Raw genomic sequence first — 23,179 nt, forward strand, 5'->3', positions numbered from 1 at the left:
TCCTTAAACAGCTGGTGAGATTATGGAGTGACAATGAATGGAGCTGCCCCACTCACAGGCATTGTATGTTTAGCTACATGCAAACATGACTTGACAGGAAACAGACCCACTCACACACATACACACACACAAACATATCTGGGTTCAGAGGTTCAGTGGGCCACCAGCATTTAGAGCTGTTGGCTCCAGCTCAGTGCTGCCCAGCCATCTCCTGTGTTGACATGCAGGATACCAGTGTCTCTTCCAGAGGAAACTCTGGCTTCTTTTACGTCTGCCTGGGAAGTGAGCCCCGCTGTCTTTGGCTTCTCAGACAGGGCTTCTGTTACATGTGGCTTCCTTTATAAAAGAGTCACTCACCCGTATCATATGGCCAGGAAGTTTAATATCAGCTTTGGAACCATTTGATTACACTAAATAAAATAGCTATTATTACATCAGTGGTTCAAACAGGGTTTGTTTTTTTCCCGCTTTTGCTGCTCTCCTTTATTAGGCGATACAACCCTTATACATAAAACCCACTGAATTCTACTTTAGGGTTTAATAAAGACTTGGAGAAAGTAACTGTCACATCTCAAATACATTACAGTGTACTCTGCTCTGCTCTCACCTCGTTGACCTGCTGCTTGTCCAGGTGAAAGATTTGTCCGGAGGAGGTGGCAGCGATCTCCTCATAGACCCTGTAGCCCGGCTGAGAGCGGTCCCCGCAGTCCCCGGTCAACACAAACACCACCTGGGAACGAAGGGGGCAGGAGAGTTAAGAGGATTACTACTGTTTGGTGTTTGCTTTCCACGGACTCACTTTCGGTTGGTTCCAAAGTGACGCTAATGCTCATTGTCATGCTTCACATAGAGGCTGAGACTGAGTGACTTTGAAGAAACTTTGCCCTGCTCAGCTTAACGTTGAGGAACTTCATTGGAATGTAGATCTTTCACAGCATGCCATTGTATTCCTTCAGCTACAGCACGTGATAAATGCAAAGATACTCCACACTCTGTGGGCCGGGGCCTTGTATTTAAAAGCTTTAGATCTAACCATTTTTCTGCTAACATCAGATAAGAAAGAGTTAAACAGGATGAATGAAATGCTTGCAGACATGTTTTTATACCATTTTAGATAATTTATGTTCACGGAGGGACCTCCATCATATGTGATGAATAACACTGATATATGGCATCTAGCCCTGATCTGTGAGGTCCTCACAACCCTGTATATATTCTAGGACCGTACCTGAGATTGACGGAGCTGCACCAGCTGCAGAACATCTCTTTTCAGGCGGTAGTCTTTGGCTCTGGCGTCAGTGAAGACGTAGATGAAGGATCCAGGCAGGGAGACCTCCAAGGCTTTTTTGATGGCTCCTATACTCATCTCAGGGCAGTCGCCCCCACCCTGGGTGACAGAATCACACGATCAAATACTGCACGAAGAAATGAACTCTAAATATCTCATTTTAAACTTCATTCAGACTGATAGACTAAATATAGTTTCCCTTTTATGAATAACTCAGGACATATTGTAAAGGAAATATTTAAAACATAATACTCATTAAAGCCACACTATGTAACTTTTGAACAAAGAAATCAAACAATACAACTTTTAAAAATCAACAGTTGACATATGTAAAGAAGTGCACCCTTGTTCAATTCAGTACACTCACCAGCAGCTATTACAGATAACACAGTGTAACATTCCTGAGTCAGCTTGCTGACTTTATGATTCATCTCTACTGCTACACTACATTATAGCATTAACCATTATCATGTAATTGAGCCTTGTGGCCACAGTTCCTGCAGTTCAGTAACAGCAGTCCACACAGCTGAATTAATGTGGAACAGTACAGTCTTGTTGTACAGTTCCTGTCTTATATAGAATTATTATCCCATGTGTCCTGCTTCCTACCTGGACAAATAGCTCTTGCAGATCCTGCTGGAACTTCTTTGGATCAGTGGTGATGGACACAGGGCCGATATCTGTCAGTTTACAAATGTATATCATCAAACAGAGACTTGTCAAGTGAACAAAATCAAATTAAATGAATTCAATAAGAGGTGTTGCTGGTTACTATTACATTGTGTATACCTAAAAATAGTTATCACAACCGAATAAGGTCCGACCTGTATGGATTTTTCTACAAATTCTACAAAATAAACTATATCAGAACAAAGGATTTAGTTGTTCCCTCTCAGCAGTTCTCTCTCTGAACAAAAAAAAGTATCTATGGCATCAGAATCCGTAATAAGCTCCAGCCTAATTTATCAGGACCAGAGTGATGTCCTGTAGCTTTTATGCAAGATGTGAATGTCATTTCCACACACCACAAAGCACAAGAGAAGCTAGACTGGCGCACTGATAAAATTACAATGTTATGGTTTTGTTTTACACAAGTCCCTGCACTCCGGCCAGAATTTGAATGATGACAGATTAATCTCTTGTTTTGCAGCTGCAGTCAGCATTTTCTGTTGGGTGTCTCCCTCAGGTCTCAAGGAGCAGCAGCCGATCCCAGCGCGATGGATAAGAGCCTGTCAGAGACACTTGCTTATCTTCTGGAACCAATCGATGAAACAGTAAACATTAGCCAATACTCAGAGAATGCAACGTTTTTGCGGAAGAACAGTGCGTGTCCATAAACACAAGCTTTTCATTATAAGTTATTACAGAGAAGACTCTCATCAGGTAGGGTGGAGCATCGTGATTTCTTTGTCTGTGCTTGTTATTCTAAATGTCAAATATCATTTTGAAGTATCTTTGTGAGACTAATGACACAGAGCTTGTGTCAGCTGATGACATTTCTAACTCATTCTCAATCTGTTTCCCAATAGCAGAGGCTTTCAAGTCCTTGTCTCCCTCTCATGAGTGCCTGTAAAACACTGACAGCACTGTCACGCCTCTTTGTCAGCCACCGCGGCCTCTTTGCAATCCTGGAAGTTTACAAGGTCCCCAAGGGCAGGGCACATTAAACACAAGACAAAATGTGTGGTGTTAGTGCAGCCCACCATCCCCCCTGGCTGGCTAAACTGGGGTCTGTGAGGGTTTTCCGGAGGCTTGGATGCAGGAGAGGGAGGAGTAGGGTGGGGGGGGGGGGAGGGGGGAGGAGGGAGGGGGAGGGGGGGGGGGGGGGGGTGGGGAGGGGGTGATTGGGGTAATTACACACAAGCAGACAGCATATGCTTCTCATCAGTGCTCAAACACCCTCCCCCATTAGAGCACTCTTATTTTCAAGCTGAAGTTTTCTCATATTGGAGGTCAGATGCAGGGGGTGAGGACCCTTACCTGTTCCGCTGACTCCTCAGTCTATAAGCTCACATATTCTTGTATCAGTTTGAGTTCAAGGTGCTGCTCCACGAAAATGGACTTCTAATGAAGCTGCTCTGAGTTACAGCATGTGCTACCGGTTGTGTCTCTGTGATCTTTTCAAGTAAAACTTTGTAAATGACAGCTACAGAAAACATAGCAACAGTTTACACTATTGTCCCATTGAGTTTGTAATGATGCAACAAGTACGTGTGTAGTCTCGGAAGAGGTTTGGCCACACAATCAGGGCCCACTTTGGCTTTTTAACTTCTACAATAAATAGTAATTATGTGCAATAATTCACAAAAAAAATATTCAACTCTACCACTGTCACAAAAATGGAAACGTGTTTGGTATGAACTGATTTTTTCAAGTGCATTTAATAAAACAGTACCTGGGTCATGGAAGGGGACCAGGACAAAGTTTTTGATGGGTCTGGTCCTCCGATTCAGGGTCTTCTCCAGGATCCGCGATGCGCCCTCTATCACCTGTTTCAGATCGTCGTACATGGAGCCGGTAACATCGAACACAAAGGCCAGGGTCGAGGCGCTGTCACCAGATCCATCATCCTCCTCAACCCGGGGGACTGCCAACAGCCTGTGCGTGCTGATACAGAGCGCCAAGACTAGGCACTTAAATAAGACACCGGTCATTTTTTTTTTTTTTTCAGATTTACTGCATCTGTCTGATAGAATGAGGCTGATCACATAAAAATGTTAAGAGTAAAAGAAAGTTTTCAAAAAGTTCAGATTTCAAAGATACTCAAACAAGTCTGGGACTGCTTCCAGTCGGTAGAAAAGATATTTTGGAACAATACGCCTGAGCTGAAACACATCAAAATCCAGTGTAAAATACTTCCACAGGAGAACATCCGTGCGTAAAGTTTGGAGGAGCGTGTGGACTGGCTCTGTGCTGGAGAGCCCCTGGAGAGCTGGTGCTCTGACGCTTCAAACGGGGGCGGAGATGGGTATTAAAAGGTTCCCGAGACCCAACCTGATTTTTTTTGTGTGTGTGTGTGTGTATGTGTGTGTGTGTGTGTGTGTGTGTGTGTGTGTGTGTGTGTGTGTGTGTGTGTGTAACTCGACCCCACTGTGACTTCCAGGCTTTAACCCTATCCTACATTCCCCCTTCAATCCGATGTTTTTTCCCGCAATCGAGGTGGGCCCCTAGAGACTCGGTCTTTAACAGCCGTACGCACATTACCAGCGGAGTCTGGAGTCTGTATTCTGGACATGGCGAGAACATTGTCTCAGTAACAGCCTCGTTTTTATAAATAGCCATCGTTTATATTCAGCTGACACCAATCTAATTTTGTACGTAGCCCACCCTGAGAAATATCCCCTTGGCATATGAATGGGTGGAATAGCTTGGCGTGCCACACAGAAATGTCACTGTCCCTTTTTACTTTGTTGCTGATGTAAACAGAAATGTGTTATTGATGTTTAAACATTACTCTTACGCACTTGATGTCTAGCTATGACATATCTTGTATGAGGAGATCAGACCTCACAGAGGCTGCCAGCCCAGATCTTATCAATGTAAATAATTCAGTGTCTTCTTCCAAAGGAAGAGTCTGAGACCCAGAATATTTTGATCCTCTTGTCTTTTGCTGCACTTAGTCGCAGATGTTACATTAGAAGCTTTTATAAAATACGAAGTGAATTAAAAAATGTACCAAAAGGACAGAGTAGTCTCTCTCTCTGGCCAAAGCTCTGGACCCTCCTGACCTCCTCCTCCTCCTCCTCCTGATATCACTTCCATCTGTCCTTGATGAGAAGAAAACAGAGAGCAGGTCTGAGCAGGCCCAGTGAGCAGACAGACCCAGCAGCTCCTACACCAAAAGCCACCCAGCCTCATTAATCCACCCATCAATAGCCAGACATCACAGTTTTATGTAGTTCACTTTTCATTACACAACCACAGAGCGCAGGCTTATACTGCAGAGCAAAGTGGCATGTACCATTCTGTGTCTCAAAGCATAACAGGCACTAAAGCTTGACATGAAATTGCTCTGTATTAGTGTAGTGGCTAGGTGTGATATTGGATTCATAGTGTTTGACATTTTAAATACCATGCAATAGGTAGTGTGCCATTTTGGACAATTTTCTTAAGAATTGATTATCATTAGGGGAGTTTAACATTTTACAAAGACATTTGAGCAATTGTGAGTCATTTCACAAAGCAGCTCATAAAATTATCAAAGAAACAGTTAAATACAAAATTAAACACATTTTTTGTCCATTCCAGACTAACAATACAGTAATAAAAAAAAGTTAGCCACTTAAATGCATTTTATTCTGTGCTCTTATACTGTTAATCAACAGGTAAATGACATTTATCGGTTCGTAAATTATCATTTGCATAAGGCATAAAATCAGTGAAGCTGATAAAACATCTTAATGCTCTAACTAAAATAATCCAAGAATGAAAAAAGGCATCATCACATGCTCTGGCCTCACACAGGACAAATACGAAGTGGACAATTGCAACCACAGAGCTCGCAAAAGCTTTACAACCAGAATTGATGTCTGTTTGTGTCTCTCAATGACCAGTGCTTTGTGTGTGCTGAGGGTGGGGTGCGATGCTCTCAAAAGAAATAATGAGCCTCAATTCAGATGTAAGCTGGGAGAATTCGGCGTGTTGCTTGGTCATGTCGTTCAGGATGTGGCTGTGCAACACTGCAGACACCAGACGCTCCTGCTAACGGGGAAGTGAAAACACAATAGGATGCACAGACCGCAAACATAGTAAAATAATCCATAGAAAAGCCCCCCCACTTCTTCAACACTCTTCTTCAAATAGAAACCCTGTTCTCTCAGGAAAAGGAAACTTCAGAATGTGAGAAAAAAAACAATCCCACAATAATAATGAAAAATACAGTGCAATACATTTCAACACCTTTGATAAAAAATAAAACTTCATTCCATATTTATGAGGAAATTCCCATAAATGCAGCAAAGCAGAAAATAAATTACCATTATATTTACATTATACAATATACACTATACTGCTTTGAAACTGTAATTAATGCTTGTGTTCACGTTATCACCTTGTAATACATCTTTCCAGATTTTCCCAGGTTTAGAGTCTCTCCTTGTGGTGATGAAGCAGCAGCACAGTTCCTCTGAGCAGTTCTCCCTGGTTTACAGTATGTGAACAAGACGCACACTAACATCTCCGAGGGAATTCACTTCCTGTCGGTTGGGAAACCACAACACTGCGCTTGCGGAAATGCTCGTACACAGTCCACAACACTCAAGGGTGTACGCAGTGCCACATAGCTGTAGAAGCACAGATAAATGATTGAGGGTTTTGCTGACATGTTTGAATTCTCCCTCACGTCAGAGGATATATTTCTTCACGATCCTTGGTGGAAATGTAGACGAACAGCTACTTGACACAGATGCCGTGAGGCCGTGCGACAAAAGTTTGCAGTCCACGTCTGGGTAAGCGAGTTAAATGTGGCTTCCTCCTGTTACAGGTGTGATGGTGCTGGATTGGCGAGGATGCTGAGTTGGATCCATCTGTAAGAGTGATTATCATTTGAACAGAAGACACTAAGTGGTGTCATGAAACCTGGGTGTGTTCAGAGCATGCACGATAACCGCTGAACAGAGCTACTGCATGACTAAAATATGTCTTTGCAAGCTCGCTTCACAGTTGACAAAACGCTGAGCAGGATGTCATCAACAATTGGCAGTGGCTGACGCATTACAATAGGCAGTGAGTGGTGAGGGCTGTCTCGCTCTTCACTCAGGACTGCAAGACTATTTGATTGCCAGCAAACAAGTGGGACATTTGAATAATTCATAAGAACAAACTGAGAGCAGAAAGTGGCTTCTTCCTTTTTGGTTTCAGCCCACGGAGTGAATTTACTTTCTTGTACTTTTTGCTCTGATGAAATAAGAATTACACAGTGTTATCTTTGAGCTGAAGTATGACCTGGGATTGAAAATCACCCAAGCGGAGAAGTATGCAGGAACTAGCTCATTAATACCCCACTCACCTTACATTCCTACACAAGTCCATCGTAGAGTGACAAAGCCTGAACAATAGAGGGGTCTGCCTTTGAGCCCTCCTGAAACTCCTGCAGAGTCAGCTTCCCATCTGCATTCTGAGGGAAGAACATGAGACAAAATGAAGCTGAAGCCTGTTCCTGCTTTAACACACAGTTACCAGAAGGGGGCAAAAGAAGCACTCAGGCTACATCATGCTACCCCCGGTCTATGCTGTTGGACTTATCTTTGGTTCAGTGCACTTGGATGGTAGCCACTCTCTGCTAATACAAATCATTAAGTGCTGCTGCGCTGCAAAAAAACAGACCAATGGGCTGATCTTGGCAGTTACTTGCCCATGCAGGCTACGTCTCATCTTGCACTAAAGATGAGAGAGTCTTGGGGCCGAGGGAGTGGGCAAATCGCCAAGGGCTACTGGTGGAGGACACTATATATGATGTTTATAGACTGAGGGCAGTGTTATTGACGCTGTGATGGCTAAGACTAAAAGCTCTAAACTTAACAGTGTCCATATCAAAGCCCTGAGGGTGGCAAGAAAAGCAGATTCAGTCCTCTTGATGGTGAACTAAGGATCTTTACTGCACTTGCATCAGCATCAGACAAAGTTTGATGTTAAACTATAGAATGTAACCTCAAATGGTACCGCAACTAATGCATTTTCATTGTATTTATGACTTCAGTCTTTTGATATTACTTCAATATTAAACTTCTTACCTTGTCCATCATCGCAAAAATACGGTCCACTCGCTTTTCTGGCGTGTTTTCTTCCTCTGGCAGCTCCACGGTGTTCCCCTAAGATATCAAATCATTACACTTTGTACAATTAAAACGAAATACAGGTTTGAACCTTTAAAGTTTCATAAAACTTACCACCATCTGGTATATGGCATCTACGATGTTCAACATCTCATCACGGGTAATGTAGCCGTCGTTATCAAGGTCATATAATTTAAAAGCCCCTGTGCAGAGAAAGATATTAAACTATATGGGTTTAACTGCAGCAAGTGTGGAGATTCACAACCATTTCTGGTAGCTTCAGAAAGCTACTGTCACCTCAAAATATAAAGCAAAAGATTTTTATTAAATATGGAGTTTATTTTCATGGATTACAGAGCACATAGAGTTTCATGTCTTTGGAAATGGTGAAATCTGAGTAGAGACAGCGAGCAGCCTTGCATGGTGGCTTCCCAGTTCCAAAGGTTACAGTGGTAGTTCTGAATATAAACAATGATCATACTTTGTTATAGATCGAAAAGTTATAGTTCCAGCTAAAGTTTAAGTTTTTCTAGGGTGATCTGTTTTCAAGAGGAGGTTTGGTCCTGACCTCCAGCTTGAAGATTCCTGCTGTATCTTGTTCACAATTTTTATTTGCTGTTCTCTAGGAACCAACCAGTCCTCTTTCATATGCAATTCATGGCAGTCAATCCTAAATCCTTTTATTTGAATGTCAAAAAATAGGGAAGGAGGGTGCATCATCTTACATCTCAGCTTCTCATCCAGAGTCCCCCGAGAAGTCACTGACAAGGCCTGGATGAACTCAGAGAACTCGATGCGTCCGTCCTACAGAGCGACAACAGGGAGAGAAAGAGAGGGAGAAAATGGCCCAGAGACAAGATGAGCATTTTACTTCACACTTGCTGTGGCTGTACTTTCATGAACTCCTTGCTGTTCTTTCATGATGTCCTTGCTGTATTCTGCTGAAAACGGGGCCAGACGTTTGCTCCAAGTCAGCTGCTATTTTTTGCCCTGCACCTGGCTCTCTCCTGAGGCGGAAATATGTCACCTCTGGTCATTAGTAAGATGGATGCTACTGGCTCATGGTCTAAAAGTTACAGCACACAAACATACAACCATTGTATTTTTGGGACAAAGTTCTTTCACATTTTTCAAATCATTCCACATCATGAATGGGCTCGGCAGATAAATCTGTCCAACAAGGTAGAAAATAATCCACTGTGGCATTTACAAGAATCCCATGCACTGAATCTTACCACAGAAGCTCAAAATTTCCAATTAACCTCCCAAAGCTGTGGCCTTCAGTGTTCTTCTGTGAGGCCACACTTTGTGCAGCGAAGAGAAACATCTGCTAACATGGATAGTCATCAAATATAAAACGAAAGCTCAGAAAGGCTCAAACTGAAATGATTCAGACCAGCTCATCAAGTTATGACCTCCAGCCTCAAGCAACAGCACAAGACTGAAATCAAATTGCAGCGCTGCATAAAAGAAATGCTGTTTAGATTCCAAGTGAAAACAACAACTTGTACACAACAAGCAATACATATAAATTGGCTGGTAGTGGAGCTTTCAGGCTTTGCTCAATTCATATTCTCGTGAGCTACAACTGTATTGCATCACATTCTGCTACAGCAGAGGCCCACCTGTAACCACCAGACACAGCTCTTGTTTCACAAGAAAAGCCAAGCACTTTTCATGGCCCTGGGGTCGACTAAGTTTATCTCTACCAGACATCTGACCAGCCAGACAATGCTGAAGTCATGCATTGCTGATTACATAAGTCATAAAACCTGTTAAGATCAATGCATTCTCTAACTATGGGGTGCCTAACGCTAATGAAGGTCGTAGATTAACATTAGACACAGGGGTTTTCTGATCTTCCTGACACAAAGCTTCTTAACTGAAGTCAATAAACCCTCAGGGGCTCCCCAACACCCGAGGAGCTGCTTATCCACAGTTTGTCTCCGTAAACACAAATTGAATAATCTTGTGCAGCTGCAATGAGGTGGATTACTTCAGACAACTGCAGCTTATTGTTAAAGCTTGCTTTATCGTCCTATCGTCAAATCCTGAGAGGATGACTCCTCATAATAAGGACAATAGTTTTATTCAAAATATAAAATAATAATAATAAATAAATAAATAAAAATATACACACTTTTTGGCACACAGCCTTAAAAAAAGATTTCCAACTAAGGGTTACATTTCTATTTCACTATTGATGCTACAGCTCATCTTCAGTTCTTTACAAAGTGCCTATTTTTGAAAACAAAATCATTTGTGCTGTTGAAATATTGACTGACGATGTTCAGGCTGATTTCAAAAGGAACATGTAGGATTTTGCTCTCAAGGTCCTTCGATACGTGAAAAAAATATATATCAGAATTCTATTTGTACAAACATTAAAGTTAAGAATAAAAATATTAAGAACAGAAATAGGACAATCATTCCACATGATACAAAAAATAATTTGCAGAGTACACTGGACATGGAATTTCCAACAGTAAATAACGTCTTTCTTACTCTATATTTTGATTAACTTTGGGCTAGAAATTTAATTTTCACTTTCCCAAACAAACAGCCTTCATTCAAAAGGGGTTTGAATAAATAACCTTCTGTACACAAAACTGAGAGCCTGCAGTTCTCATATAAAAAGTAAAAAGGGCCGTGGAATAATAACAGCAGCAAAATGAATAGGATTTTTTATTTTGTGCAACCTCTGGCTGGCCAGAAAGAAGGAGCTGCTGTTCTCACAAACTGACTTGACCTGAATTAAGACCCTTTAGATTAGCTCTCCCCTCAAACACTATCGCTGTTAACATAACTTCCTTTATGTTGCAGCAACCCTGGACAGACCAGTCCAAAACTATTTCTCAGTGATTTTGATGTGACAAAGGAAGCTGAACATATAAATCTAAATACAAACCTTATTTTCATCAAAAACATTGAAGACAAAGGAGGCAAACTTTGTGGGATCTCCAAAAGGAAAGAACTGCTTATATATCTTCTGGAAGCCGACGGCATCAAGCTGCCCACTTGGACAATCTTTAATGAAGCCTTTGTACCTGAAAAATAAAGAACATATTGAGATTATTTAAAGAGTTAAAATACGGTTTATAGCATAATGAGAATGCATAATTAAGACAAGACTTGACAAAGATGATAGACTGAAGCCACATCTCCATTTCAGGCACAGCAGGTACTACTGACTCAGTTGACTGTGCTAGATCAAAAAAGGTAAAGTGCAAAGCTATTTGTCTCATTCGCAGATAAGACGATCGCCTTAATCCAATAGCAAGCCCAGAGTGGTTAACTCTAATCAAATTACTCTCTAGTCCTCTTTTGATAATATGCGTAGCTGATAGATAAGTCTGAGAGCTTCCTCTCGCCCCTGGAAATGACATATCTAGAGAGCGACTTAACGTCTCTATTAGCCTAAATATAGAAGCATTTCATGAGCAATTTCAAGCACAGTCACTCAAAGGTAGGTAGTTTCCTTGTATGTCTTCATAAAGGAAAAAAGCAGCCTCAGTCTTACTAGACCATAACAGGTCAAGGAGTAAGAAAGAGAGTGTTAGCCTTTACAAAAATAAATGCTAGAAGAAAAGTAAGAGAAGGAGGAAATAATAACCCTCTCTAGTTATAAAAAGCATCGCAAAAAGCTTTTTGCTCTTGATCAACAGCAAAAATGACGCAAGTTCACACAAGGGAGCACTGCATGTTCGTCTGTGATTCAGTTAAAGCTGTTCAAAATAAGCCAAGGCTGTAATTAAGGCCACAGAGAGTGTTCTGATGAAGAATGAAGGTCAGGAAAGATCTTTTCCACTAACTCTCTAGCTCCTCACTCCTCTTAAACTCTTTACTTTTAATCTGCCTGGGAGATAATGAAGCTAGCTCCATACAGTCAAAGAGATGGAGAGACGCTTTGAGGAGCAGCTGGGAAAAAGTTCAGCGAGAAGAGAAGCGAGAAGAGAGCAGAACCATGTAATTCTCACATTTGAATTATCTGGAGATATGCAGGAAAATGAAAGCCTAGCTCTCTATAATGCAGAATACAACCTAATTGGTATTCAAAGTACAGAACACACAAAGCATATCATAATCCAGAGCCGACCCATTTCACCTGAATTCTTTAGTCATTTTTAAAGTGTTACTATGGAATATTATATTTCTGAAACCAATGTAAAAGGCTGAATGATACATACTGTATAGCTTATATGTGTACAGTGCATACAGTATACATTTTTAGGTATAGAGCATAAATACAAATTCCCAGAGTTTGATTTGTTTGGGCAGTAATGACCTATTTTGGGTGTCACAGGTGCAGCCGGAGTGAACAAGAACCTGTGATAAAGTTAAACAATCTTAACAGCCACATAATAATAATACTTTTACCTGACAGCTACATAGATACAAATATCAGCCAATTTTAGTTTATCACAAACAAACGCCGAAGGTTCTGGGTTCAAACCTGCTGACCGGCCTGGGCCTTCTGCATGTTCTCCCAATGCCTGCCAGGGTTTGCTCCGGGTACTCCGGCTTCCTTCCCCACTCCGGAGACATGCAGGTTAGCTTTACTGGTGACTCTAAACTGCCCATAGGTGTGAATGTGAGTGTGAAGAGTTGTTTGTTTCTATAGGTCTGCCCTGTGACCTGTCCAGAGTGCAACCCGCCTCTCACCTCCAGCTGCCTGCAACCCTCAAAGGATAAGGGGTATGGCTAATGGATGGATGGACAAACAAACTAAATTACATTGGTACTCTAATACCCATATGTATGCTTATTACATATATATTGATATCAGAGTTTATGTAGAACAGAAATTACAGTACAGAAGGGTGTTTCTGATTGGAGTTCACATAACTAATGAAAAAAAGCTTTTCAGTAGCCTGCATTGCACTGACAAAGGGATGAATCCATATAGTTGAATTAACATCACAGACCACATAAATAATGTGGTCCAGACACCCTGATGAAGACCCTGTGAGGCTGAGATTGGTGTGTATTTTATACAACTACTCAGTACTGTGGAAACATGTCTTCTGTGGCTCTGAACAAGCTTTCCCAACTCTGAAAAAACTGGAGTTGTGGAGTTTGAAAGAAGTGGGTATTTAGGCAGCAGCAGTCTTATGAAAGGCACTAGAGTTGCATTATGGGAAATGTGGAGGCTAAAAGGTTAAAAGGATATCTTGGCCTCTGCTGCTTTGATTTCGACCACTTATTTAAATCTGTGTCTTATGTGTCACTCAACTTCATGAAAGTGCAATACTAGATCACTTTAGCACCCCTTTGTTCCCTGCCTGACAGTGTCTGAAGAAGGTTTATTTTCTGTAACCAGTTGTTACAATTTTAAGAGCACCTTAAGGACTTGTGGCATGTGTGGCAAAGTGTATGTTACCCCGTGAGTAAGAGAAAGAGCAACTAAAGAGTAAGCAAGAGTCTCTCTCTGTTGCTCTTTCTTTGATGACAAATACATTTTATGGCTGTGTTAAAACTAAACAAAATTGCCATCACAAACAAAACATCAATTATTTAAATTTACATCTTACAGTTCTGTTGGAGGTTTGGGTGTATTACCCTAACAGCAGCTGATGTAGCCTCAAACCGCCTGCCCCAAGCACAGATTAGCGGTGGGTTTAAGAGGTCTGGTAAAGATTGCTTCTTTCTAACTCGACGCCTCCAGATTTTTTTTTCATTTTCTAACTTGCAGTCTTCAGCCCCAAGTGACACTGATTTAGTTGACATTGCTTGAGGCAATTTATCAGATTTCACACAGCTCCCTCTGGAGCCACAAAAAGATTTTTATAGGTTTTTTTTCCACACATATATGCAGGATCTGTGAACAGACTATCATGTGTAAAGTCGTCGCAGTTCACCTAGTTATTGGTGATAGGCTATTACAGCTGTTGAAAAACAATTTCATGTCCATTGTAAAAGATTACCCACATCATTCATTACTGTACTTCGTGTGATGTTCATTATAGTTCAGCATTGTTCAAGTTTGCTCTCAGAGTTATGTTTTTGACAGTTTTCAGCTGTAAAATCTCCCTAAATGTCTTTGTCACAAATATTCAAAAAACAAATTTAAGAGATTATCAAAAAAGTTTGGTTATATTATGTGTTAAAAAAAAAAAAGTTAGCTGAGACCTCTATGTTAAACTCTCAAATATTAACCTCAAAAATTCTGTATTGATCAGACTTGTAAAAATGTTTAATATGCACTTTGAGTTTTGATTTATCAAAGGCTTGCCTGAATCACTGTTGCTGAAATGTTATCTTCCCCCTTCAGACAGTCACATGAATTTGCTTGACGAGGCATAGGCCGTCCATTTTAGGCTGACTACTACATTTAACATATTAGCAGTATACATGTTACCTCAGTGTCAGCTATTCAACAGTCATTGTGAGAATCACCTTAATTTGCTAAGAGCACATCATGTACAAGAAGTCTGACTTGGTGACACTGGTGCTAAGACACACACACGGTCAGATTATACTTGAGCCGGGGTAACAATGCAACTATGCACTATACTTGCAGGGACATAGCAGACGTGACAATGTGCATCAGACCCCATTGGGGAGCCAGCATGAAGATAAAGTATTTATTACTGGCACTGGCTCCTACTCCTTGGCATCTACCATGGTGGCTATCTAAAGAGTTGTGCAGGATGTTTCTCTTGCTCCTGCCTAGCTGGCAGGAACATCACTGCACTATGGCATTTTGTTATTGATTTCAGGTGAGCCTCAGGCATACTAATGATGTTCCCTTTGAGGAGAATTAGAAAGGGGAACAAATTTAATGCACAACACAGGCATTTATCTAACCCTGCTAATTCTTCTGTGTCTGTGCCTGTGCTCTAATTACACGCCATCTGGCATTTCCCCTGGTAAAATTCCCTCTCATCCCTCACACTCAGCCATGTTGATTGCTGCTGATCTTCAAGTGAGGACTCATGCAAACTTTCCTGTGAAAGACAGTGAGAGTGATGGTGAGCTAGCTGGCTGCACAGCCGAAGGGTGGAGGTTTAAGCCGGGTGGGGGGTATTCCGCCCCAGTGCGCTCAGGCAGCCTCAGAGACAGGCCAGCTTGGGGGCTCTGGACCTGCCAATGCCCAGTGATATCTAATGCTGCTGCTTCTGCTGCTGCTGTGTGGCTGTGAATGTGCCCTGGCTCCTTCCCCCCCGTAAACTGCCTAACAAGGGACATGAACAGCAACGAGCTCTTGAGGCAGAGTTCTTTTCATGCATGCAGAATTAGGTTGTGAAATGCAAAACCAAAGCAGGAGAACTGAAGTGTGAACATGGAAGAGTGATCACTTTATTACAGTGCTCCCTCTTCTGACATACACTATTCTTTGTTTTTCATTTCCAAAGAAACAATAGTCCAACAGCAGCATGCAGCAAACAAAAGCAATGACTACGCTCATGCTTGAATCATCTCTGTAATGAAGATGCATTGTCTATCACTCTGTGCCTTCAGAAAGACATTCAGAAAATCACACCTTAACAGTAATGATCACTCTCACCACGGCACTGAGAATCATCCTGGCCTAAGGTGTCAGTGTTTCACAAACACGTTTCATTTGGATATATGTAAGTACATGTTACAACACTGTGAGCACAGGCTGGGAACAGATAAAGGTTAGACCTCTGCAAGATGATGCTGGTGCTGGTCACACTGACTAATAGGTAGAGAATATGACAGAGAGGATTACTAATCTGCAACCTTGTGGAGGCTCTGTAGCCATGTAGTCATTAAGTGCCTGAGAGTGAAACAACCTTGTGCCCCCGCCATTCTTCTGTTATCACACATCCCTTTTTGCAAACAGAGCAAAAAGGTTGTTGAGGAATGCATCATGGAAATGTTTATATCAGTGTTATCAGCCTCCAAAGTCACTCAGTCTCAGTAAGGCTTCAAAGTCATTCTATTTTCAGAACGTGTCTGTCTTCAGGGTAGCGTGAGGGAGATGGCTTCAAATCGACTATCAAACTAACTGTAAATACACTATCGGTGGACTCAAGAACATCAATGTGGCTTCTGCAAGTGGGTCAAGATAAGACCCCCTGATTCCTGTGAGTTCTACCAGTAAAGAAACAATTGCAAATATATGACTAGCCTCACATCAGGAATGGAAAATTCTCTTTAAAAATTAATGGACACACTTACCACTGCTGCACCTCTTTCTCCGTAACTGTAAGAGAGATACAGAGTTACGTTAGTTCGGAGAAAAACTTTGGTTGTCCTAGAAAAAGAGTAGCTGGCTGTTAGATACAACACAGGAGCCAAGTAGTAGCATCATTAATCATCTTGGCCCAATCCCTTCTTCCACAAATCTTCTGACTTGACCAAAAATACTCAACAGTGTCAACATGCAATTATTGGAAAATAGCCATGTTTAGTTGAGTGTACAATTTATCAATTCCAGCATACTATCAGAGGAGATGAATAATAATTTCTCCTGGCCTGCAGAGTAGAGGACAAGTGGGAGTGAACCCCAGGGAGCCACAGAAAAAGACAAACAAGGCTGAGTGAATGAAGGTCAGCCACAGATTTAAGAAAGAAGAGTTTAGGAGGGGAGACGTGTTATCATGCCCACGCAAGCACCATTATCTGCCAGTATCTAATCAACCAATTCCTCATGGCTTTCCCTTGTCTCTTTACTTTTTCTCATGTAACCTAAGCAATTTTAAGCCTGTTGGCCCCTGAGGTTACTAATGAAAACAAAGGCTGAAAACCAATAGCATTAGTTTAACCAGGTTTTGATTGAGACTTTCTGAATTCATGTTGTTGTTGTAAGTCTGATGATAGATGTCTGTTATCCCTTGTGTTGGGCCTGAGGCAAAGCAAGAGGCTTATAAACAAAACAAATAGCAAGTTAGTTAATCGATAATTTCCTTTACTGTAATGTTTCACCTTGAGCAACTCATGGTAAGGGTTAATACAAACGTGTACAACCAAGGAATCAAAGTAAACAATGAGTTCCAGGCTTAGACACCTACTTGCCACATTTTTGGTCAAATCAAATCACCATTATCCAACACCCTCACATTGTGGGAGCCCAGTCAGATACATTTAAGACAACAAATACATTTATGACAAGGGTAAACATGATTATTGTGAACACCAGATTTACACAAAGCATTCCATAATGACACTGGTGTAGTGCTGGAGCAGAATAATACAGAGGCTATCAATAAGGAGGCCAGGTCAAGTAGCTTTCGCCTGCATATATCTCAACCTCAATTTGTTCTGTTCAGCATTTCACCAAGAAACCCATCATGTGACTCTTTCCTGGGCAATAAATGTCAGGGTCAATCTCACAACTGTCAGCCAAGCCAAGCTACCATTAAATTGGTCAATGTAGTCAAAAATTGAGGCAATTTACCATGGCTATGATTTAATAAATTTTTTATTACATAACTCAGTCAGAGGCAATGGGCAATAATGCAATCAGCCAATTGCAGGAGAGTGCAGGGCCCACTCAGCCGGTTGGCCCTTCGGGGTCTGCTAGAACACATCCAGCTTGCAGTCTGTCACTGTGAGCCTCTTCATGGATTTGACAACTTATAAAATCATCATGTTATTATATGGGCCTTGCTTACATCCTGCAGACATTTTATTATTTTATCCATGTGATGCCAGAATAGTCATTAGGAAGAGTATTTCTGGGTTGAATTAAGCTCTTTAATGGACAGGTGAGGCTGCAACCATTTGCCACAGTTTTCACTAAACACTGGCTAGCCAGAGCCTTTGCATGGCTTAATGTTCTCTTTGGCCATGAAAGTGTTTTATTGAAAATATAAGGCCATAATCATTTTCATATGAAGCAGTTTCAAACCTACAACAAAGCAGAAGACAGACATCAACAGATATTATTTTGAACTAAACAGGCCTTAGATCTGGCCTTAGCTTCACTGGTTGCTTGTCAACACACAGCATTATCTGCAGGGAAAAAAACACCCTACTTCTTCTACCACTGAAACAAAAAGACACATAGGCCCAGAGAAATTTACTAAGTCCCCAATCTGTCAAGAACCAAAGGAAAGCGTTGACTAAAATGGCAGACAAAGCTTCTCATGGGAGAGCAAGAGAAAGAGGCTCAAGTCAAGCAACAACAGAACAAGGGAGAATGATCACGCTGGGAGAGAAAGCTTGGTGCCCCTCTCAGCGATGCTAACCAGATAAGATCCTAATTATACTATTCCATTCCCTGCTCAAAGAGGGCAATTAGGGGATAAAGCGAGAGAGACAGGGTAAAAGGGTAAGAGAGAGAGAGAGAGACAGAGGAAGAAAAAGAGAGAGGGAGTGAGTAAAGGACAGCAGCAAGCAGCCCAGCCCAGCACGAAGCCCAATCTTCCTCCACAGCAATTTCCTGCCTTCCTTGGTTCTGCTGGGGAGAGACTCACCACACAAATAACACTGTCATTAAGCAGCCAATGGATGTCAACTCCCACCCACACCTGCACACTGTACTGCTCAAATAATAATAATAATAATAACGCTGTGCTCCAGAAATAACACACAAATGATTAATATAGTGTCTTCCGAGCAGACATTGTTGTGGTAATTGTAATTGTGAACTCTGCTCAAATTTGATTGAAAGCTGTGGGGGAAAAAATCAGTAGGAGATTGTCAATAAATAAGTTGTTATAGGCTCTAGCAAGGTGAGAAAAGCAAATGCTGTCAATCTGCAATGTCCTGATAAGTTGCGAGAAACAACAAGAATCCATGTTCTTGCAAAGTTGTGGACAGGATTCAGGTTTGGGCCATTTCCTCCTGTGATCCCACTATTTCTGTGAGTCTCTATGCAGGAGTTCCATTTATAATTTTGAGATTTAAGGCTATGAATGAATTCATGTAGAATGTCTTTATATTTTATCAATCTATCTATCTGTGTATACATTTATAAAATATTTACACATGTGGAGCATGCATCCATATAAAACAACATCCTCATCACTAAAACCCCCAACTTGATGGCAAACTCAGCATCTCCATATTCATAAATCCCTACAGTGTGCCTTAAAGATGCTGATTACAACTTTTACCAGACCTTAACCAATTACAATTTGCTACACAACATTTAAATGCAAATTTAAATCAAACAGGGAGCATATTCCCAGCTAACATTTAGTTGTAGCTCTGTTCTATTGTTAATGAGAAACTGGTCTAGAATCCCAATATGTCCCAACAGGCAGGGCTATTTACTGTAAAGCCTGCATGGAAAACAGTGGGTGGAAAATATGATTTCAAAACAGCAGCAACAGAATCAATGTTAGGTATTCCTATCACATACTGTATGATATTTTACCTATGGACAGAATGTTTTGAAAAGCTGAAAAGCTGAAAAGAGTTTGTGCAGGATTTCTTTTCTAATGACAAGCCAAAAAAAAAAAGAAAAAAAAGGGAAAAACGAAGGTACTCACAGTAGGTTTTCCTTGTCAACTCCTCCACCACCTCTGGCTTGAGTTTGCTGTTTGATTTACCCATGATCTTCAGCTCTCCTCCACACCTCCAAATCCACCTTGGCACGCAGCACCTGTTACTACCTCCTCTCCAATCTGCTCCTCTGCCAAAAACATACAATAAATGTGTGCCAGTTTAGCTGCAATGACACTGGTGAGGTAACAGAAAGATGCTTTTGTTTTGTTTAGGTTTGGATTTAAAAAGAAAAAAAAAAAAAAAAGCAACTCCCATTCAAGTTAAACGAGTCTATCGTTCTGTGTGGTTCATTCTAGCTGTGGTCATGATCTGCTCAGTCATCAGCCCTGGCACTCCAGACAGACGAGTCAAACCCCAGGGGCCCTAAGAAGAGGGGCCGGCAGGTTGTTGAGTCTATACAAGTGCTGCTGAGTGCCTATGTGTCCACCTCATTTCTTCACAGCAGTCCGTGGGCGAAGAGTGGCGTTTGGATGCGTTGCTACCTTCGTCCTTGGATACAAGAGTCACTCAGTGGCTGGGTTAAGCACGCTCACTCCCTCACAGTCATTCTCTGTTCTTCTCACTCCTCCCACCCCTCCTTTCCCACCACTATCTCTATTGCTCTGGGTAAGTTACTGTAGAGAAGAATCCTCCCTCTTGACAGCTGAGATAAGGAGGTGTGTAAACTAAAATACAATGAACGGAGTTTGCCTTGGATGCACCCCGCTGCACTTTGCTCTCACTCAAAGCATTAACTCTAATCCATGGAATGTATACAGACATAACAGTTTGGGAAAAAGTAAAAGGTTTCAGTAATAATTTATGAAAAGAAAGAAGAAGCCAGGTCTCAACATAGTTCTGCAGTTCTAGTTGCCAGCTGAACAGCAAAAAAGGGATCTGGTCTTGCTCTTAAAATAAGCATGTGTGCTGTCTACCACGCTTATAGGAGGATTTGAAGAGTGACAGTTTTCTTTTCTCCTCCATTCTGAGTCATAATGCTCCCTCCTTCCTAGCCTCACGACAGCATGGTATGGTGATTTCCTCCTCTCTGTCACAGAAGACAGGAGATGAGAGATAATGGAATTTCTTTGTATCAGGCCTGGCATTGGCATGCACTGATGCCTAACCACAGCAGCTGTCTGAGCCACAGAATAGAAAACTAGGCACCTTCACTGCAAACATCTGCTCTTCGTGTCCATGGCCAGTGATGTCCTTCTGAAGGATGCCACGCTGGTAATCACCATCTTGTGTTTGCTCAAGCCTTGTGGTTCTGGTTATTACTTAGACACTACGAAAATAAACAGACGGAGAGAGCAGTTACAAAGGGAAAGACAAAGGAAATGCTGTCACCTAAAGCCACAGACGCATGAGCACTTGACTGGAAAAACACTCAAAACAGACAACGACCTTTCTACCTTTCTACTGTCTGCAAAAGCTGCTGAATGTAGCCAACAGGCAATGCACAGTGTGAAGCTGGAGGAGTAGTGGTAATTGAAGTGCAGCGACGAGTATATTTAAGTTCCACGCTTTAAATTAGCATAATTAAATGAAAAGCAAATTAACTGTAGCGTTAACTCTATTCGAGTCTTATGAAAACAGGTGGCTAAGGCAAACAACACAACTAATATGCACACACGCAGTCATACCAAATGAAGGGCTGAATTAACTCATGAAAGTGCGCTTTGTTTCCATATAATCTTTTTTTTTGTTGACATGAGTGAGACATGTTTTTAGCAGCTCGCGGCAGCAGTGTGGGATGTTGCCAGGCAGTACCATAGCAACACACAGTTTATGGCTACAGTACAACAGCTATAGTGCGGGAAGCTTGCTAGTCATTGTACTCCCAACGTTTAGTACCCACGCTGTTTCTTGTAGCTAGTTGACTAAAAAAAACACAGAAAAAGCATCTTGAAACATATAAAGCTTTTCCATGTAAAGCGACTTCAGGGTTTACCTGTGCTACAGAAGCAGGAAAGTCGCCGTCCAGGGAGTCAGTCCCAAAAGCAGAGAACCGCTGCCCGGTGTTGTCTTCCTTCGCCGAGTTCCGGAGCGAACGACTTGCTGCTGCGTGGATGGCCGTCTGCTCTGTTCTGATGCCGCCGTCAGGGAGTGACGTCGCTCCTGGCCCCGACCAGCTCTGCTCCGTGCCCGAGAGACACTGACGTCGCGGTACCATTGGTCACACACTAACTCTTTGTATGCTTTAAGAGCATTTACACGTGTCATGTCGTATAAAGTGAAGGGTTAGTCTACCCAGGCTCACTTTTTGACCCACATTTTCGGGACAGAGAGCACAGGCAGAAATGGCACTTTTAGCTAGCTTGTATGCCCAGTTTTACTGCAAGTTAAAACTGTGAGTAAGCAGAAAGGGATAACGTTTCGATGCTCATAAAGTGCTACTTTTTGTTTTTAATTATGTTAGACAGGAGGTACTTTACCTTTTTATTGACCAATCACTGCAACAGTATAGTTAATTAATTTTATCAATTTAAAGCCTAGCATGTTTTCCAAATATATTATTATTAGGCTATGTAGCAAGGGCTGTATTAATAGTCCTAATGTTAAACTCTGAAACTCTTAATTGCTTTCCTTTTAGGACTGTATATCTCCTTAATGACTTTGCATGGTGTTTTATCTATAATTCATATATAATACAGTGTTGTAAACTTATGCATGATGTAGGCTAATATTTAGTCTATATTAATTGCCTAGCAATAGGTATTAAAGGGCAATTTGGTATAAGGACTAACAAGAGACATACACACAAAGCACAAACTGAGATATCCTGACTTTTAGTGATTAGTATGGGCCAAGCTCCAAAAACACTACCATTCCCATAATGCAACTCCATAGTCTTTTGTTTGATTTTGACTAGTAAATGCCCATGTCTTTCAAACTCCATCCCAACAGTTTCTGTTACAAATTTGAAGTCTCAAGCCTAATTACATCACAAGAGTCATTTTCTCTTAAGAGCTTAACTCAGAACCATGAAAGACATACAGCTGTTTTCATAGGCTGAGTATTACTCTTTCAAACTGATCTTCATGTGTATATTTTGCCACTTTAAGTTATTTGAAAATATTTCAAGTTTTGCAGTAATATTTATTTCTGTAGCCAGTATGTATAAAATGCCAGGTATCTTGTTAGTCTGACACTAGAAAATAAGAATAAAAGCTTGAGAGTGGGATTGCAAATTGGGAGAGCATACCAGCAAAATTCAGGTTAAGTATAGTATAATCTACTATAATCACTGATTTGGAGAGCAAAAAGGCCAGCTGAGAAACAGTGCAATATGGGAACGAGGAAAAATAATTTCAGATATACTGTCATGTTTGCTGAAGTACGACAGAAATTCAAATAGGTCTGAAGCAAGAGATTAATGTTCTGCAGTCTTCACATATATTGATTGCTTATTAGGCTGCATGAAAGATGCAAGCGCGAGTCATTTTCCTGACAAGTCTAATTTGTTGCTCGTGCTTGTTGCTCATGTTAGTCGTGCCTGAGTCCAAACTTTGCAGTCAGATCTTTCCACGTGCAGCTTATTAAAATTCAGCTCCCATCAGCAGCATGCCAACAGATGTTCAGTTATAGGATTTGTCCATTAACAACTGCTTCACCATCATTTAATATCCCAATAGGAGCTTTCCGCCCATTCATGGGAGGGTTGGATCTAAATGTAGGCTGTCTGACTTGGCCAGCTTAGTATTCAGTGCCC

At 41.4% G+C, this 23,179-nt stretch overlaps 2 protein-coding genes across 2 annotated transcripts in view; both read right to left on the reverse strand.

Annotated features, from left to right (window-relative positions):
- Positions 1-5,050, reverse strand: part of LOC111227312 (hemicentin-1-like) — a 43,915-nt gene extending 38,865 nt beyond the window's left edge. Inside the window, exons 1-5 of the mRNA XM_022752749.1 lie at positions 4,965-5,050; positions 3,684-3,895; positions 1,898-1,968; positions 1,229-1,387; positions 608-730 (exon numbers count right to left, since the gene is read on the reverse strand). Coding sequence (XP_022608470.1) covers positions 608-730; positions 1,229-1,387; positions 1,898-1,968; positions 3,684-3,895; positions 4,965-5,050 — 651 coding nt within the window. The remainder of the gene's footprint in view (positions 1-607; positions 731-1,228; positions 1,388-1,897; positions 1,969-3,683; positions 3,896-4,964) is intronic.
- A 519-nt stretch (positions 5,051-5,569) lies between these two features.
- On the reverse strand, positions 5,570-21,541 carry ncs1 (neuronal calcium sensor 1). The gene is made up of 10 exons (XM_022753673.1): positions 21,419-21,541; positions 20,632-20,752; positions 19,470-19,612; positions 16,210-16,234; positions 10,970-11,108; positions 8,787-8,865; positions 8,176-8,264; positions 8,020-8,097; positions 7,296-7,403; positions 5,570-6,813 (listed from the first exon to the last, which is right to left on the reverse strand). Exons 3-9 carry the CDS (start codon positions 19,531-19,533, stop codon positions 7,305-7,307), a joined length of 573 nt encoding a protein of 190 aa, XP_022609394.1. The 5' UTR covers positions 19,534-19,612; positions 20,632-20,752; positions 21,419-21,541; the 3' UTR covers positions 5,570-6,813; positions 7,296-7,304.
- Positions 21,542-23,179: the final 1,638 nt, after the last annotated feature.

This window comes from Seriola dumerili, unplaced genomic scaffold, assembly GCF_002260705.1.
Source record: "Seriola dumerili isolate Sdu_G_001 unplaced genomic scaffold, Sdu_1.0 BDQW01000017.1, whole genome shotgun sequence".
In the NCBI taxonomy this organism is placed as follows: domain Eukaryota; kingdom Metazoa; phylum Chordata; class Actinopteri; order Carangiformes; family Carangidae; genus Seriola; species Seriola dumerili.